Genomic DNA, 19,630 nt, shown 5'->3' on the forward strand with positions numbered 1-19,630 from the left:
GTTTTGTAAACATTTTGAGAAACTGGATTTCCAAGCCTAACAGATACCTACAAAGCTTATGAAAGACGCTACAGTGCTATATCCAAATCCTGCGTATGTCTACTCAAGAGTTGTGAAAGCACGGCGGTCTTTTCAATGGTACGTATTCACAGTTAGAGTATGTTTTTAAAACCTAAGAATGCTGTTAGTCAATGATTTCCTTAGCCACTGAACACAGGCAGGGGTCACATCTCAAGTCTATTGACTCCAAGCTTCTGATTCAGTAAGAAAAAAGGAGAAAGATCCAGGCAGCAGTTCTGTCTCCTTGCTCTATAAGGAGCAGCTTGAAAGAGCCGATCTGCCGCTCTGGCTCTACCACAGCACACGCGCTCTGCGAGCCGGAAGGTTTCTGCCTTTCCCAAGCCACCCTTCAGCATTTCAGATGATCGCATCGTTTTCAGACAGCATAAAGCACAGAGAGCTGACGCTTTCAACAGAGGACCCACGCCTGTAGGCGTGTTTTCTCAACGTGCGGCAGAGGATCTCCATCCTTCTGATACAAGTTCCGAGTTTCTGATCAGAAAGGGCCAGTTAAGGTCAAAGGAATTGATCTCAGCTTAGGGTCTGGATGAGCATTTTAAGCAGTTCTCAATTCTACATCAGTAATTCATTGACAGCGAAAATAACAGATCAGGTGAATGGCTTTCAACAGCAGGGCTGGGAACAAAGGTCCTGGAATAACACAAAGCAGTGGCTGTCATGGCTACGTAACACTTCATATGCAGGTTTTAATTATTCTTTCTTATCAGCTTTCTGCTCCGGTGTTCCCCAGCGGACCAAAGGCAGGGAGTATTTTCTTCTTCTCTACAGAATTTTGTAATGTACAGGAGAGGAAAAACCCCACCAAAAATAGCAGTGGCAGAATTTTGTTCCCGCCTGACTCATTTTCTTTCCTTTAAGCCTTCTCCTACCCCACAGTCAGTCTGATGCCAGCAGTAGATAAGGTAAGATAAACTCCTGCCCTGGAGTTTAGCAGAGCTGCACACCAGAGGTTACTGCTTAGAAAAAACAATTCTGAAATAAGAGCAGAACTACCTACAGGCTGGAAAGGAAGGGAGGCAATTTTAAAAACATCACCGGGAACTTATGACAGTCGATCACGTCAGGGCCCGCGCCATTTCTCCGGCCGTGGCCAATGCCACCTCCTCCTCCAAAACTCTGCTCACCCAAATTCACTATGCTACTGAATGTTCTCACCAGTGCACGCCAGCAAAGTTGCCCTCAGTTACCGCTTTCTCCACTTAGCCGGCATGAGCTCTGAGGAGGTTCCTGTGGTGGTACTTAAACAGAGGGCATCTTCTCTAAATTGGATTTTAAAGACACTAGGCTCTGTCTCTCTTCAGATGCTGCCTTCTGAGCACTGACTTCTCCTATGACATGACCTGCAAACAGGTCTGACATTCGATTTTTCGGTGCCTATCACAATGCAGCTTTGATCTGGATTTCCAGGAAGGGATCTACACCTCGTATCATCGGTGAAGATGACAATGTATCTCTGTCTAAACATACAATGTCGTGATTCCGTTGTAGTTCTTCCAATGACTAGCCCATGGTTTTCCCGGCTAATTTTATTTTCTCCATTGTGTTGCACAGCTTAGAACTAACTGATCTGCTTTACGCAAGCATGGGCTAGGTTTGCAGAAGGCTACTTTTGCCTTTTTTTATACTTAGGTATACAATCTGCAAATGAAGTTACAAGAATCCGGTACGCCGATTAATAAGACAAGTGCGGTTAGCCTAATTTGCCTGTGCAACCATAGTAAAGGCTTGACTTACAAGTCCAGTTGATGTTCGTCTTCCCATTGACTTCAGTGGGACATGAACCTAGCTAAACATGCGCACCCGGCATTCTGCAGCTCTGATCTAGGGGCCTCGTGACAACGCTCTTGACAGACAACACGTGGAAGAAAGCAACTGAAAGAAATTATATAGAGAGGAAAGCAAATTAGCGGCATGACCTCCATCATTCTGTCGTCTGCCCCAAGCGCTGCAGCTTCACTTGGGGTTTTAGACATGAAGAGTTTCTGTGTCAGAACGTACGGGGAAAGAATCAACAGCTGAAGCTCTTCTTGGAGCGGCGCAGGCTGCACCCCGGGCAAAAAGGCAGCTGTCTGCAAAATTATCAGTTAATCCTTTATTCAACTTCCAAACATTTCTCAAATAGTTAAGTGTCTAAACGGGGCACAGACAGCTCTAATTCACACCGACACCTTGAAATGCACTAGCACATTTCATACAGACACATCCACGTCCTCCTGGCCAGTCTCCAGAAGGACTCAACTCCAGCAACCAAGGGAAACGCTGGCCTCGGCGTGGGGGGGTACAGGGGGCAAACAGCTTTCAGTGCTGTCTCGGCTGCGGGTGGCAGCTGATCTCTGCGGCGAGTCCCTCACTGGTTGTGATCCCTCGTTTCAAGGCATCGCCCCTGACTGCCTGCGCACACAACCCTCAAAAGCGATGACGCCGCTCCATCGCTGCTGAGTCTTGTGAGCAAAAAGCTGTACGGTCTTGCAAAAGGACAAATGGCAGCATGGAGGAACGGTTTAGGGAGGAGCAGGAGGTGACGATGACTGTATTTGTATAAGCCCTGTGTAAGATAATTTCTCACACTTCAGAACAACGTGACAATTTAGCCCTTTCACTTGGATTTCTCCGTCCAGCATCGATTTTAAGGCAGCACTAATATTCTCCTCTTCCCCCCCACAAAGTTTTTGTCCTCGTCACAGAGGTAGGTTCTCCCCACCTATCCCAAGCACCGTGGCACCTTATCATCACTTGTCCTCTCTCTTTCTCAGACACGCGTTTCCCTTCCAGCGCTTCCAACTGACATATTTTGAAGGCCAGCCTCCTCTTTGCCCTCCTCCCCCCAGTACTGCCGTGCTCTGCTTCAAGGGGAGTATGTGCAATGCAGAAGAAAACTGGCTTTACACGTCTCTACGCGGCAGGTGGAAAGGCAAACGCAGGCTGCAGGGCAGCAGGATGAAGTGGCAATGCAGCACTTGCAACAGGACAGTGCATCGTAGGGCTACGCTTCATCAGAAATTTCCGAATCCCAGGGCTTAGCCTTCTGCACAGATGCACATTTATCACGTCGCTTTGCTCTTTCCCTTCTCCCCCCCTCCTCCCACACAGGCAACATGCAAACCCAAACTCTTTTCCCTGATGTTCTGCCAGACAAACAGGCGACTCGGAGCATCACGGGTCTGATTCCCCCACTGCTCTCGCTGATTTTTGCTCAGAGGCTCTGCAATAATCTTGTTCTCAAGCCACCTCATTCAGGCAGCCCATTCGTGGGCTATTGTGCAGTGGAGACAGCATCAGCTGGCCAGCCACAAACAAATGAACAAAGAAGTAAATAAATCATTCGTGGAATGTTGGCATCTGCATTGTTTAACGCCTTTTGTTTCGGTACTCTCATCTGCCCCTGCACACACAGCCCCCTTGACTTCTCAGAAGCCGCGGCTTCGCTAGCAAAGCGGAACACAGCGACGGAATGGACCTACCTTTACGGAAACTAAAACACCGCTTAATTCTCCTATAAGTAGTTTTAGGAATGAAAGGAGCTGCTGCTAAGGCACCTGGGCTGCGGACTCCAGCATTTCTGTCTTCAGGCATCATACAGGCCGGAGCCCCCACCTTCCTCCAAAGCTTTCCTTTACCAGCTGCATCCAGACGAAACACCACGATTGCTCATCGTTGCTGACTGCTGAGCAGCTTTTATAATAGTGTCTTTTCCTCCGGAGCTAGGAGATTTGTGGTCTTCTAGATCTTGGGTAGGGCTTGAAGTGATTTTAATGTTCTCTTCCCTGCTTCAATTTTGCTTTGGGGAACAATTTCCTTCCGTTTCTCTATTTCCTCCGTTTCTTTTATTTCCTGCGGCGATACAACTGTCTATTATGCAATGTCACAACAAAAGAGTTTCAGCAAAAAGATATATCTTCCATTCAAACAGAAGTGCCTGCACAGACGGAGGGCGAGAAAGACCTCTTCCTCCCAGCTGGAAGAGGGGGTTGAGTGGCAGAGACTCCAATTCCACAGGAAAAGGTCAGCGCTTCGCAGTGCGCAAGGGGAAAGAGAAGAACAATACCAAAAAGGCCACTGAAGAATCCTCCGGGATGCGATACTCCTTGCCGGCTCCTTATCTCTGCAACCGAGAGGCAAAAAGAAGAGCCCCTTCGCCCGAAAGGCTCTCTGTCCATAAGAGATTCCTTTCAAAAGGCCTTTTTTATATACCCAGCTCCCTCTCCGATGTTCTCATGGACTTCTCCCTTGCTTTATTGCCTTCGAACCACCAGAAGCTCTCATGGGAGAGGCGCGTCAGATGCGGCAGCAGCGCATCTTTGCCGGCAGGATCCCGGGGAGCTGCTGAGGAATACGTGCCTCCGCACGGGGATGCGCCGGTTGCTCGCTCCCTCCCGGTCCCGCGCCTGGCAATGGCAGCCACGGCCGCCGCCGCCAGCCCCTCGCGTGCAGCAGGTGCAGGGAAACGCCGTAGAGGAGAGAGCCGCCGCAACGCCGATTTGTCCGCTCCTCCGGGTGACTTTGAGTTGACTTCAGGCGGCTGTCGCGTGCGGCGGCTTGAAAAGCAAGCAGGCTGTGCCTGGCTCCCGCGGGAGGTGCCAGACCTTACGCTGCTCCCCCTGCGAAAATGCTCATGCTGCTTCTCGCCTCCTCCCTCCCCCTTAGTTGCAAGCTCTGCAATTAAAGCTCAGGCCTTTCCCTCCTGTAAAAAATTGCCTTTTTAATCTAATCAGGGAAGGAATTTCATGTGCAAACAGGCATTACGTGCCCTGGCTCATTTACATTTCTTTTCCCTTTCAGATTTTTTTTCCGCAGTCACCGTATTTTTCTGGTGCAAAACCCAAGCTGTTTCTGATCACCTTAGCAGATTCCCCCCCGCCTTCTCTTTTTAGCACAGGTTAACAAATAACAATTTAATGATATGGTTAATCATTTACAGAGCTCCTTGCTCTGGTACCGGTAGTCCTTTCCCACTGCCAAACAAACTTTAAATATTAGTGGCTCACCAAAGCTCAGACGCATGCGGTGCGCGCGCACGTGTGCGCGCACACGCCCTCGCCGCCCCGCTTACTTACAATGCTTAAAAGAACCAGAAAATTCAAAGACGTTGCTCAAAGTGGCACTCGCCTTGCGTAACACCGGTCTGTTGTGGTTTACCATCTAGTACTGAAATTCAGGAAGCTGATACCAAACTGGTGTTTCGATTCATTAGCTGTCTGAAGTAATTCTGTGTTACAGAATTCCTGGCTAGTCATCATCACGTGACTGCAACTTTTCCGTGTCTTGTTTATAGGTAATGTAACAGATAAAAAGATTTTTAACTTGAGTGGCTACAGCTCATAAAGGTGGGCTCTTGGACAACTTAAGCCAGAAGTGCCCTTCTTTAGAAGGGTCAGACTGTTGCACCAGCTGTGGCAACATCCATGTAGCAAGGGATAATAAAAATATGAGCGTGTCCAGCCATACATAATTACGGAATAGTTAATAGGGCTTATTAAGACTTATTAAGATAGCTCAGACTATCAACTTAAGTAACAAGTAGTTAATAAAATGGGCAACATGCTAGAAACACAATTCTTCATGGTGACACATCCCACGATACTGCTTTTGCCTTGTTATCATGGTCAAGTCTTCTCTGTGAACACTAAACCCAAAATCATGTTCCATCTATTCCCATGTTTTCCAGGGAGTTAACTGTTTGCTTCCCAATACAAATAACCCTGAGTCAGTGTATTTGCTCAAGAAATCCAATAGGAAAACCAAAAAGAACATGCTTACAAGTGTTTTAACTACAAATGAATTAAAACAGTAATTCAAGGATTGCACCCGTCTCTTGTTTTACGCTAATCATGCAAAGTCTTTAGCGAGGTGCTTCCCTCAGCACTTGGCATTAAATACTCCTACAACAACGATGGTGTCCTGAGAATTTTCATGGTGGCTGGAAGGATTCCCGGCTGTAAACCAGAAATAGCTCTTGCCCTATAAAAGCAAATGAGGGGCTGGTGAAGAAAGCACAGGGTCAGGACTCGGGAGATTTGGTTTCTATTCGTAGCTCTGTGCAAGGACTTGGGCTAGAAACGGAGTTTCACTTAATCTCAGCTCCCCGCCCGTAAACTGTAGACACCTCCACTTGCAGAAGAATTGCAAGGTTGCCTGTCCTCATTATTTGCCACAGATAAATACTGTCGTGCTGGAAGCCAAGTGCAAAAGACCCACAAAGATACTCTTCAAAAAATCCAGTTCTGCTACGCCCCCAAATTTATTATTGTCACAGTAGCTTCTGCTGCTACTGGACTGGAGTAAGAGACCATGGAGGAGCTCAACACAAGACCTGCTTTACAAAGAGAAAGCTGGGACGGGTAACCTTCACGCTATATAAACAAGCGGATTTCTTACCTAGCCTAATTGCAGGAGACTGTGCTCCTCCCGCCTCCCCTCTCCCAAACCAACTCAATATGCCTGCAGAAGATCACGCCATCTAAGACAAACCTTTCACGTTGCGGGTTTTGGGGTTGGGATTTTTTTTTATTTTGTTTTTTAAGCATCCTCCTATAAGACCTGCGTCCCCAGATCCAGGACTTGTGCTAGCTCAGTAACATATAGGGCCAGATCCCAGCGAGACGACTGCTTAGCACCATCTTTCCGGGGCACGTTTCCCCAGGAGGAGCCGAAGAGAAGACAGCCAGGTTTGAAGAGGTGCCAGGCAGGCCCCAGCTGACCAAGCCCCTTAGCACAGCCCACCAGTGAGGCTAAAGCCTTCTCCTAAGAACTGTGTGACCTGAGCACAAAGACGGGTGGCTTACAAGAAAAGTTTTGTTTAAAACGGTAGTTGCCTTCAGTCCCTCCCGTCCTCTCTCCTGTGGTCTACCTGGCAGCTGAGAACAAGACATTTGCAGTCAGCAATGACAGTTTTCAGTGATAACTGTGCTTCTCGGTCATGAAACAGCACAGACAATCCTGCCTGACTTACTTTCCCAGCAACCTGCAGACAAGACCAAAACCATTTGATGCAATACAGGTGCTCTTTCACAGTGGAAAAATATTTCTGTCCCCGAACTTGGAGATTTGAGAGCTCCAGGGAACAGATTGATTAATGTACTGACATTTTGTGCAAGTGTATCAATCATACTTGTATTATAGTACCACAGGCATTATCACCAGAATAATAATGATGAAAATGATGATAATACTTTGCGGCCCATTCAATGTAAGAGAGCTTTTTAAAAAGACAACTAGACATCCCACAATAAATTTTGATCCAGTACTACTTAAATTACTGGGTATGCCAATCAAAAGAAAAAGAATCTATCCTATACTGCTAGCACGAATATTCTGAGGCTTACACTGGAGTGCACAGCTTTATATAATACTATTACCGGCCTTAGCTGGCACTTGCGGGAGAATCACTGACAACAACAGGCATTTGTGAAACACACAGACCGTCTTTTAGCTGGTGACCAAACGAATTATCCCGCTTCTCCCCGCGGGAAAGCTGATTTCATAGAAGACCAACCTTCTGTGAAAACTTCCCCTCGCCTTGGAAATGCACTATCATGTGCTATCCTCATCAAGGGAAGTAGTTCCAGACAGTTTAAAGCCTTTTAACTGAGCCCTCTGCATGGGAACGTGCCCGATACCTGCACTGCAAGTCAAAACGAAGGGTTTACTCCACTTTTTTTGAAAGATCTAGACCATTCTCCTCCTCTTCACTTCAAAACTCTGGCTGTGACAGAGAGACGACAGAAGAACCCTTACGTGTCTTTGTGTATCTGGGAGCCTTGTGTGTTCCCTCACTGACTCACCTCCTCCAAACGGCGCCCATATAACCCTGCGAATGGATTTCACCCAATCCTCCATGTCATTCTGCGTGCTCGCCATAAGAAGGTACGTCTCATGATTAGCTGTCATCCGCTCTCGGTCTCCTCCTGCAAGAGAAGATAATTGCACTTAGAAACCCTTTTGCTTTTCTGCCCAGGCAAGCTCCTGCCAGACTTGACCGCTGAAAGCACTAATAGCGGCTCCATAGCAAGCAGACACGGATACTATGGAGTGGAGTGTTTATCGTCAGACACGGCATGAAAAGAAGGTCCTGTAAGTACATTCCCCATCAGACAGCGAGAAGCTGTCAGGCTTCCAAAAGGAAATGAGAGGATAAATGTCATCAGTAAACAAAACCAGCCCCACGCCGTTCCAAGAACCACGGGGGCCTGCACTAATCTGTAACTTGATATACGCACTGGAAATTTTGAAGCGGCTATTGTACCATGACGGAGAGAATAAACGCAGAGAGAGATAAGCGTGCTTTGAACAAGTGGGGATGACTCCATTTTTATTTTCAGGAACACAATGTGTCATGTTCACGGCAACGACATTTGATACACCCAAGCGTTGCTGTGAATCTCTAAGGAGAAGGCAGCCGATGCTGGCAGCTGACATGGTACAACCCACTGCCTCGGATGGGTCTGATGAGGATTAGATTAAGAAGGAACACACTGCCTTATTAGCCTTTATTTAAAGGATGGACCAACACTAAGAAGGTCAAAACCAAAACTTGGCTTGCCACAGCTCCAGCTTTTCACACTTGTAGTACTGCTTCACCTCCATCCTAATGGGTACTATGTTAGTGCCAGAGCACACGGGGATTCAAATCACCTTTCCAGCACTGCAGAAGGAGCAAACCCTTCCAGAAAGACAGCACCAGACATTTTGAAGCCCTTTCACTGAGCCAAGAGCATGCATGCATACTTCACGCACAAACGCGATGCACCTAGAAATCCCCTGAGTTCTTGTGTTCATCTCTTTCCAGCTTCTTCCATCCCCATTTTTGATTCTAGTCATACCTAAAGTAAATATCTCTGTTCGTTACAGCAGGAATACTGCTCCTGGGAGGTCTTCTGAAGAGTGCCATGCTCAGCGCTGGTCATTGCAACAGGCAGGTTTCTAAAGAGAAATTTCTTAACGGCTAGAAAATCCAACCACAGCTTCTCAGCACAACCGTTCTGAAGGAACCTACTCGTATAGTCCACGCTTCACAGAATTAGGACACGCAACTGTAAAAGGGACTTAATGGAAACTTGGCGAACACAAAAGCCCGATTTTCTCAGACACGGGCAGATTCTACTGAAGACTTATTCTTAAGGTTTACATCATTACCTCCAAGTTCAAATTTTAGTTTTGAATAAAGAGAGAGACTAGTTTTCTACAGTCAAAATACAGCCATTCATAGACCACATGTTCCCCAAAAAGGTCTCCAAAGAAGTAATGCAACAACCTGAAGTACGATACATTTTAGACTATACCACAGTTTAAAAGGCTGAAGAATGCTATTTTTTTTTCTAAGACATTGTTAAAAGGTAGGGATGAACCTATTTTAAGTGCCAACACTAGAGAAATATCAGCATGAGCTAAACTGCATTGTACTTTTTTGGAATCTTTTCAGTGACTAGCATAAGAATTAGTACAAAACATGGGTCTTACGTCTATGCTATGTTCCGTCTTTTTTACCTTCCAAGAAGTGAAGGATGAGGGTATGGGGAGCGGGAAGCATTACCATCCCAAATGGTAGCCCTCCACATCAACTCTGCCCAGCAGAAAGCACATGGTCAGGCCCTGGAAATTTACTCCCCATCTCTACCTTTTACATAGCCATCTTGACCAGATCGAGGAGAGCTCTCTCTCACTCAAGCACCAAGAGTAGACATGATACTGTCTACAGTCTACTTAAACTGGCGTATTTTAGATATCATCTAGAGTTCTTATCCTGAAAAGACCCAAAACCAAAGATACAAACAGAAAGCCTCAATGTATTGTCACAGCTATTAAATACAATACTAATAAATATAGTATAGAATATATTTTCTCTACAGCGTAGAGAAAAAGCATGCAACACAGTTGTGCCCTTTTTGTGGCAGATAAAAACGGAAAAGATTTATTTATACTATCATATTGTACTGTAGCTTCTTTTTTTTTAACGGACCAGGATCCTGTAAGGTGCCATACAAAAAGATGCGTTCACACAACATACGTATCAGATCCCAGAATAAAACAAGAGGTGACCTGATTTTCTTACTGAAGGGACAACAACAAAGATGATAGCCAGAGTCAAGTGATGGTCCTCCTCTCAGGTGTCTGTCAGATCGCTCCATATCCTTGTAATAGCCTGCATATTTAAATTCAGCAGATTAGGTGAGATTTACTCCGTTATCATGTTATGACAAATTGGACGGTGTTCTCCAGATAAACTGCATTAATCCCTGAAGTCTAGATAGTTCATTTCCAGGGTGGATTCCAGAGCAGTACTCTAAACAACTAACTCAGGTAAACGCCCACTCAGCTAATACACAATTAATCTGTGTTTAATTTTGCAGAGAAGGAAAACAATGTTTGGTTACATTACCTTTTGGTATGAGAAAGCGAAGCTTTCCTAACAAAAGGAGCTTCACCATTTTATAGCAATTCCGGATCTGTCTACTTTGTAATTCAACTCCTTTCTTTCACACCACAATATTGGATCTTGCAGGGTTCTTGTGCGTTAATTAAGTAGTTATTCAAGAATCAAAGCCTCGCTAAAAGATTTTTGGGGATACAATAGCATGTGTTGGATTTGTGCTTTACTACAAATGTTACTTTTTAGTGGGACTATATTTTAAATACAAAATTACCAAAATCAGAAGGACAGACAGGAAGAAATGACCAGGGAAAGAGCTACCTCAGATAAGTAATATCAGATAAACAGAATTAGAAGGACCTTTCTGAATCTTCAGTAGGTCCGCTGTTTAGAATGTCCACTTACTTTTTTTTTCCCATATAATATTATTGTTATGATTATAGCGAAGCATGAGTAGATCACAATCTCCAAAAATCAGACTTCTATTCATACCATCGATACCGGCATTAAGTACGTCAACTTGAAAATGGTGCTTAGCACGAAGTCCATTCCAGATGTGAATGCATCCTTATTCCTTTCCTGTGGGCGTGCAAATCATAATGTATTTCACCTGTATTATGGTATAGCTCCAGATGACGCCTTCTCAAATTTCCTTTCCTGCATTTGCAATCCAAGTACGAGAAACGCCTAACCCTGCGTGTTGTGGCCCACTCTTGAGTAGCCAACGCTGGAATATGAACTCTGCTTTTTTTTTTTTTTAATCTTTTCCCCTTGTTACATCGCAGGTGTCACAGAACCTGGAAGGAGCAGAACCCGGTCTACCCAACCAAAGAAGTATACTCTGGCACATTCAAGATGAAAACCTGCTGTTGACACAACTGATGTGTATATCCCTCTTTCTTCCAGCCTCTGGTAACGGCCAAAAGTAATTGGATCTATACCATTTCTCAAAACTACATTGTAATATCACATATTTTTATTCCTGCGGCCCTATCCAATCCCTAATCCGTTTTATTTTCTTGGCAGCATCAGAAATGAATTCTTATTTATTGAAGAAATCTATCCAGAACATCCACGTGGAGCGGCAACAGTGAAACAGCAGAACACCATGATGAATCTTCCACTTGGAACGGGTCCGATTTCTCCTCCTGCCCCCTTCGGCACTAGCAATGACTGACAAGCCCCCGAGAGCTCCTTCCAGCCTCCTCCGGGGCTCGGTAGCCAGTCCCTACAGCCTGCCGCTGCGCTTCCCAACCGGGACAGCCTGCCACCGCTCAGCCCCACGCTGGGTGCAGCTCTGCGCACCGAGCCAGCGCCGCCTTGATGCAAGCGAGGCGAGGTATTTTAAGAACACTTGCCAGCAACCGGAAAAAAACAATTAAAATACGGGGAGGCCAATTCCTGCAGGGATCCAGTCCGCAGGGGAAAAGAAAGGGAACAGCCTGCACTTGCTCATGCAGCACTACACACTCGGAAAAGCGTGAGGAGGCGGTGACTGAATTGAAGGGTGATTGTTTCCTGAAATACCAGGCTCAACACCTCTCCTGCTTTTTATCATCCATCAACTAAATGTGAACGCACAGATATTTTGCATTCAGCTGCGGGGTGGGAGGGAGTCATGCAAGGTGTTTTTTCTTTCTAGTCTCTCCTGTCTAACCCAACGCCTTTCTCTTACCTGAATGTACCCAGGCTGAACTCCGAATGAAGTATTTGCTTGTCCTTTTAAAAGCATCTTGGATTGCTCGCGAACAGTAGTTCCAGCATTCTTGAGAATGGAATGCGAAGGGATTAAATTCATACCAACTGTTTAAAAGAGAATTTTCTCCCAGAAGAAACATCAAAAACTAGGATTAATCTGATTTTTCTGAGCTGAGAATGTCATGGCCAACCTCAAAAGAATATTCACATTCCAATATAAAAAAATTTGGGGGCCAGTTTCAAAGTGAAACAGTTCCCTACTCCCTTGTGCGTTTCTCTTAGCCGTAGTTTCTGAAACCCTTGCTCTCAGTTTGGGAACTGAAAGATGGTGAAAGGCAGACTGGCATTACAACAGAACCCACCGGGTTTTCTTTAGAAACATCCTCCTGCTTGGATGCTTCACATTTGTTTCCTAAATTTATAATTTCTCAGGAAAATGCTTCTCATGTTTCAGATGAATACTCTAAATGCACGTCCATACGGTAGTCAAATAGGAACTCCTGGCTACTCATCACCTCACCAAAAAATCAAGCCATATACTCACAAAAAGATTTAGGAGCTGATATTCAGACATTAATTTCTGAAAATCTTGCCTGAGGAGTCCTTTGTTTTCTTTCTACTGTACCCTGGTTTCACTTTATTTCCTTAATTTTTTTAGCTTGTCTTTCAAATAGTTCTCGCTGCGATATGGTCTGGAATTCTCTTCCAGCTACTACTGCCCATCACCACGTTTCTGCGTACGTGCACTGAACAATGCCGCCCTCTTCTCCCACAAGTCCCTGTATCACCCAAAGCCTCAGAGTTGTACCAGCTTTTAAGGTAGAGGACCTGATCTTTGTACAACTGATAGTCCATACAAATCGTTCGCAACTCAGAAACGTATGCATCTGTGTTTTGCATAAAATCTGCCAAGTGTAGCCCGACGTAGCAGTAAGTGCCATCCCCATGTGCAACGAAGCAGACACGCTCGTCTCCATTCAGATGGATGATAAGACTCTGTAATTTATAGTCCTTGATCAGGACTCCAATTAGTATGTCTTCACAAGCAAAACACCATTTGTTACAATAGAATTCATGACTCTTCCGCTACACTTTGCGTTCTTAAATCTCCCCCTACGCTGCAAATGAACTGCACATGAAGTGCCATATTCAATTTGTTTCTCTGGAAAAACCCGCCTGAATTTCCTTCATCAGCTTTCACTTTACAGCACGTGTATTCAGACTTCTTAATCCTAAGCAGAAATCAACTCTGCCAGTCGTAGAGGGTACTAGAATATCAGAGACCAAGATGAAAAACCTTATTCTTTTTTTTTTTTTCCTAATGAAACTCCTTGCTTAAGAACAAAACAGAAATTATGATTACCCAACCTTGATATTAACTCAACGCTGACCACTGCTGCTTTAAGCATGGAAGTCTGACTTGACATACTGATGAGCTACTAAAAGACAGTTCAAATCCATACATGTCTGTCTTCCACAGACTGATGCTGGCAGGATTCATCTATCCTCAAGTGAGGCAAGAAACTCTATCATAGCTGTTAAATCTTATCATCACGCACGACTTTAACGTAACATAAGAACTCTTCTGTTGGCCACCGCCTGTGCGCATGAACCCCGCGCATCCTCAGTCCGATGAAAACCACGCGTAGGTGCCTCTCAAGGATGATTTGGGTTCCTGTGTTGAGGTGATAGGGGACAATTTGCCCTTCAAACTGCCCTCAAAGTGTTAGACCAGTTTGAGCACTAAAACATTGTACGTTCATTCCAACTGGGCCAGCGGAAAAAACTAAGTGCAAAAAGCTTGGTCAGAACGCAGATTGAAATTTGCAAAGCAAAATGAAGGAGCTAAGCTCCGGGATGCAATTGTATTTTAATGAGATTTTAATGTCTTATTGGCTCTGGGATTCACTGAGAAACCTTTCTTCATAGCAAGGGAGAATCTGTCTTGAAGGCTTAGCAACTGCTGCGTCTCACACGACCAATTTAAAGGACGGAGACACAGCTAACTTGAAACTTGCAGCATTTTTGAACTGCGCGTACCGCTTGCTAAGCAGCCAAGCGTATGTTCTTACAGATGTGCTGGTGGAGAGGGAGTAGGGGCAGTGAATTTCAACGTATCACCTGAGGACTTATTTCTGACGATGCAGTATAACATGGAGCTTGCAGACAAGAGCTGGGGGGGTGGGTTTTGGTTTTTCTGTTGGTTGGTTGGTTTGTTTCCATTCTTAAAAGCTTCTTTATTCTGCACTTGCCTGGTATTGCTCCTGCTCTTCCTGAGCATGTAAAACTTTACCAAGAATTTACAGCACCCTCTTAGTTCAACTAGGATGAAGAAAGGAGTACATAGCCTAAGTTCAAGTCACTGCCACCTTCTTCTTTTACCACAAAATTAAGGTAGGTTGGAGAACCAAGTTCTTAATGGTCATGCAAAAACTCATGTCAAAAAGAACAACCCACACTGCATGATTATCAGAGACAAATAGTCTGTATCTACGGGAGCTTCAGCATTAATTCTGAAGTGACTGTTACAGAATATATGCTGTATCTTCTCATCAGAAGAGACCTGCTCTACGGAAACTACACAGAACATGGTTGTATTTTCCGACAATACTCAGCTTGCTTACATCTTTCATGGCACAGCTTGTCTAAAACGTATCTAGATCACGAAGGAGGAAAGATGTCCCTGAACTGAAGGTGTGATGTTGGATTTTGTGAAGCTGAAAATCAACCAGGGAGGCTAAGACCGAAGCTGGGGGGGCAGAAGAGCTTGAACTTGGAGTATCCAAGAGAGCACCCTGGAAAAGTCTCTATCATCAGAGCAATCACTGATGGAAATCCCAAAAGCCAAGGGAAATAGAAAACTAGCACTATGCTAGGCTGCACTGCAGAAATTACAGGCTCCTTGCATGCTAAACAATCAAATCCTAAAGTGCCCAATTGTTTTATCTTGCACTGAGCTCCCCAGATACTAAATTGAACGTACAATCTGTCAACTCGGCATTTAATGCAGACCCACAAAAAACACTGTCCAGCTTAAAATCAAAGAGATTTGGGCAATCATGTATCTTAGCTTATTATTTGATGATTCCTGAGATTTTAGGATCCATGTTTTGAAGACCTTCATGGCAAAATTGAGTGCAGAAACTTGCTTCTAGAAAAAAACCCTTAAGCTAATAAGTTAACATATTGTCACTGCTGTAGCATTTCTTACCATTCTCATAGGAGATGGTGAAAAAGAAGCTGAAACATTTCACTTACATATGAAAATAAAAAACAATTGAGACATACCAATAATTGAAAGAAGGAACTTCTCACTGGCCCTATTATGTAATATATAGCAAACCAGATTCCAAAGATCATACAGATATTAAGAGGAAACTCCTATGTAGTTTAGAAGTCTTAACAATATTAGGTGAAATAATAAGTTGGCTGGTTTTCCACAGATGTTGAGACAGATAAAGCCATCTAGATGGCCAGATGTCACACCACTTGAGCGGCTACCATTAGCATTTAACTCCCAAGCATTTTCAAAAGGTGTTCCATAAAACTTGAAAAATACCCTCTGTTCTGTTAAAACCAGAGCAGGGAGCAGACCCAGTTCATTATTTTGAGTTCCACTACATGGTTGCATTACCTCTAAAGCCTCGATGGCAGGTAATAGACCGGGTTGAGGAAGATATACAAATTACAATTTCAATTCTTTTACCCAGGACTGTCCTGTTCCATCCTCTGTTCTTGTTTGGCTCAATGCCGCTCTATCTTCTGAAAGGAGACGGAGATGGCCGGAAGATACGCTTGTATCACCGATGTGTTTTAAATGACTAATACCACTGCCACTGAGAAACCTCAGCTCTGAAATACAGAGTTATCAAACTCCCCGTAGTTTTACTACCAAACCATATCAGGTGTGCTATTTAAGTTCTCTCGTCACAAAGAACTAACACATTTTCCTAAAGAGGGGAATTAAGTAACTGCAAACAAGTCAATAACGAAGACGCTGCTTTTTAAATACTTCAGTACAAATATCATTTTCAGCTGCTAGTATCCAAGCTGATCTTTTGCATTAATAATCTCGAACAGCAGTTTTCTGCACCAAAGGTGTATTGTTTTTTGGGCATATTAGCTTTTCAACATAAAAGCTACGGCCTTATTTAAGCGCTAAATGGCAAAGGACTGCTAACACCAGTACATTCCCGACGGGCATTGTGCTCTATCACAATTTCCCCGCTTGCAGAATGCCTGGAAGCCAGCAGGGTTTTTTCAATAGAAAGAGTTGTTTTCATGAAGCTCTGAACCAGCTGCTGTTGGATACCTGAAATCAGGCTCGGGAAACGTATTCAGCGTGTGTAACACGATGAATACTCTGTACAGGTAGCTTTCTTCTGTGCTGCGGGGCTATAACTGCAGCACATCTGTCTGTAAGAGTAAGTTTAGTGTCTTGCACAATAAAAAAAAAATAAAATCAGTGCCATATTTAAGCATTTTGCGTATTGCACAGCTACCAAGACTTTTTCCTCACGTCATAATTATTGCTTAAATACCTGAGCAAAAAAACTTCCTCATCAGCAGTTATAATTGTGTTAGAAAGATGTCATTAATGAGGAAAAGACAGAGATGAATTCAAATCATCCCTTGTACAATGTAAGAGCTCTGATTTTTTCAGAGCACTTAATCTTTTCAGGCATGTCTCGTTCTTCCTCTCCCCTGCTTTTGCTGCCCTTCCTTTATTCCTAGTTTGAATTTCCGCTACGCATCCAACAGATCTCACAGTTATCCACTTCATCCTCAGACACAGATCCCAAGCGGTACCTATTTCGTAGAGGCTGTTCCTCCTACCCTTCCCTGTCACTGAGATGCTGGTGCCAGCACAGTTAACTTTTGTATCTTGCCCTTGCCTGGTGCCATTGCCACTTGAAAAAAATCTCATCGCTCCCCTCGCTCAAGGCACATCGCCCAGAACGTTTGGTTTACAGGTTGCATTAAAAGGCCATCAAGCTGTGTAGACCCCATCACAGCTCTACACTTCACCAGCCCCTCAGCAGCAGCACACGCCGCTGCCTTCCCGGTTAATCGGTACCACGCGGAACTCAGAGGCGTGCTTCGTTGGCACTGCTATCGATAATTTTCAGCTTTCCAGAATTTTCAGTGTTGTCAGCATCATTGTGGTGTAAAACGCGGTCTGAGCTGTCACGTTTGCTGTTCTATTGTTGTGTCTTTCAGCTGTTTTCAGAGTTGCTGGTAACATTTTCTGCATCCATTAATGATTCCGCTTTCTTATTTATGTTAAAGTTCTCGGAAACCCCACAACAGCAAAAAAAAATTTTTTCTATTTTTTTTTTTCCAGTCATACTAACCAAGATGAAATCACATTCTTCCATCTGTATTGTGAAGACTGGAGATGAACTCACAGAAACAGATGGATTGGGGAAAAAAAAAAAGGTCAGATGTACAGTATGCAAGTTATACCTTTATAGAAAAGAAATTATTTCAGTGCAGTTGACTGCAAGCATCCTAAACACACACTTTGGCACTACCATGAAACTTAGCAAACATTCTCACAAAAGCATGTATTATAATTTTACCTGGTCTTGACAAACTGTTACACTTAGTGCAGGGAAGCAGAGAAATAATTTGGCGGCTCCACAAAAGACACACTATCACTTCTCAAGAAGGCTTCTCACTCCTTGTCTCTTGCAATGGAATCTCACAGGGGCTTTTTAGCTAAGAAGATGTGGAAAATGTAAATAAGCAAAAAACCAGAGATTGGCCATAAGAAATCCACTCCTCTATGTCCTTCATTACTACTAGGATTTGAGATACATACAATATTGATCCAGTTATAGAAAAAAAACCATTGCAGGCTACACTCATCTAAATACATGTCCAGTGCCGTCACAGTGCCCTATTTTCAAAACTTCAACCATAAAGAGCTTTCCTCTGAAATGATGAGTTCAAGAAAGTAAAAACAAAGCAGAGAGTCTTGCTTAATGCCATAAACTATTAAAAACCTGCTATGACTTTAGTTAAAACTTGTACACCCAGAAGATAAAAAATCAAATTGTCAAGGTCTTTTTTTTTTCCCCCCCCGACAAAGAAAGTAGACTAAGTCCCTCTTTCTGAGTTTTATTCTCCCATTCTTCTGATGTTGGTCAATAGTTTCCTGGGGACAGAGATGAGAGAGGTTTGCTTTCTGAACTATAGCTTGGATTCCTACAGACAGCAGAACTCACTTGTGACCTCCCAGAAGAAACAACGTACAGAGAGAGGAACGTGGATTTTTCAATGACCTGTGACGCTCAAATGTTTTACTGCTTTATTCCTACTACCTTTACATCAGGCTATGTCGTTTCTACATCTGAATTGTAATAACCAAGAGAGGAGCGGATTGCCGCAGCCCGGTCTCGGCTCTGCGGCACAGCGTTTTCCCCAGCCGTTGACTACACAGGGTTGTATCGGTGCTATGCCTGTAGCGTAGGTGATTTTAAGGAGGAATGCAGAAGACCTCCAGGCAAACTGACGTTAATCAATCAGATGTCAAATGTCACAGAATCACAGGATCATTAAGGTTGGAAAAGACCTGTAAGATCATCAAGTCCTCAGCACTGAGGAGCTCCACTGAGAAGACCTGTTGTCTTTAACAGGAAGGCTTCACTAAGCAATTTTTCAAATACTCTTAACGTGTATTCATTAGAAATGGGGGAGGGCAGAACTACAGAAACGGCTCCACGTTTAACTGCTTCATCTGCCCACTGGTTGCCACCTGATTGTTGGAATATTACTGCAGCATCTACAGTTAATAACTGTTGAATTTCTCAAATTTAACAGTTCTCCCCCCCTGAAATTACTATTTTACTCGCTCCTTCCAATAACAGTTAAAATCTGTGGAAAAATATGGCTTGTCATATGCCTTGCCAAGAGGGAATCAATGTATTTATGTAGTTGGGAAGGAGTGTGAGGGTCACAATGTCAAACATTAGTGGTGGTGCAAGACTTAGTGGATGACTTCACTGTTACCTGTTGTAACTGATTTATTCTAAGAGAAAAGCATAAATACAAATTATTATAGCAAACTTATTTTCTCTGTCCTATATGACACACCTTAAGGATAAATTACTGCACTCCTGTCATTTGACAATAAGAACCTTCTCTGAAGTGTCTCAAGGACAAGAGGAAATGGTCTTAAGTTGCGCCAGGGGAGGTTTAGGCTGGATATCAGGAGAAATGTCTTTCCTGAGAGAGTGGTGAAGCACTGGAAGAGGCTGCCCAGGGAGGTGGTGGAGTCCCCATCCCTGGAAGTGTTCGAGGAACGTGTGGATGTGGCATTCCGGGACATGGCTTAATGGGCATGGTGGGGTTGGGTTGGTGGTTGGACTTGATGGTCTTACAGGTTTTTTCCAACCATAGTGATTCTGTGAAGTTGGACACCCAAAATGACCAGCATGTTACTTGAAATTTGACTGATCTCCAAGTTTATTTTAGAGAAAG

The 19,630-nt window shown here is 44.1% G+C and overlaps 1 protein-coding gene across 2 annotated transcripts in view; it reads right to left on the reverse strand.

The window, feature by feature from the left end:
• The window catches only part of ARHGAP24 (Rho GTPase activating protein 24), a 191,034-nt gene that overhangs the window by 27,777 nt on the left and 143,627 nt on the right, over positions 1-19,630 (reverse strand). The window contains exon 3 of one of the 2 annotated variants that reach the window (XM_059826782.1): positions 7,863-7,985. In XM_059826782.1, coding sequence (XP_059682765.1) covers positions 7,863-7,985 — 123 coding nt within the window. Of the gene's footprint in view, positions 1-3,542; positions 3,655-7,862; positions 7,986-19,630 lie in introns of those variants that run through there. The other variant, XM_059826783.1, reaches the window with a different exon arrangement.

Source organism: Gavia stellata, chromosome 19, assembly GCF_030936135.1.
Source record: "Gavia stellata isolate bGavSte3 chromosome 19, bGavSte3.hap2, whole genome shotgun sequence".
Taxonomy (NCBI): domain Eukaryota; kingdom Metazoa; phylum Chordata; class Aves; order Gaviiformes; family Gaviidae; genus Gavia; species Gavia stellata.